Source organism: Penaeus monodon, chromosome 20 (genome assembly GCF_015228065.2).
Source record: "Penaeus monodon isolate SGIC_2016 chromosome 20, NSTDA_Pmon_1, whole genome shotgun sequence".
Classification (NCBI taxonomy): Eukaryota; Metazoa; Arthropoda; class Malacostraca; order Decapoda; family Penaeidae; genus Penaeus; species Penaeus monodon.
In genome coordinates, this window is record NC_051405.1 from 12,035,598 (window position 1) to 12,035,809 (window position 212).

Genomic DNA, 212 nt, shown 5'->3' on the forward strand with positions numbered 1-212 from the left:
TAATGTTTTATCTCCAAGGGTGAAAAGGCTCATTCAGGTTTTCCAGAAATTGCTTATGGACGATATTCAGCCACATTGATTGAGAAAGGTTACAAAGTTGCACGTATTGAACAAACAGAAACCCCAGAAATGATGGAGAAAAGATGCAAAAACAGTAAGAAGATAAATTTGCTTAATTTTTTTAGCATCATAGAGGAATTTGAAATTTGTGA

At 33.5% G+C, this 212-nt stretch overlaps 1 protein-coding gene across 1 annotated transcript in view; it reads left to right on the forward strand.

Moving 5' to 3' along the window:
• The window catches only part of LOC119585911 (DNA mismatch repair protein Msh6-like), a 15,655-nt gene that overhangs the window by 6,200 nt on the left and 9,243 nt on the right, over positions 1-212 (forward strand). Inside the window, exon 9 of the mRNA XM_037934633.1 lies at positions 19-154. Coding sequence (XP_037790561.1) covers positions 19-154 — 136 coding nt within the window. The remainder of the gene's footprint in view (positions 1-18; positions 155-212) is intronic.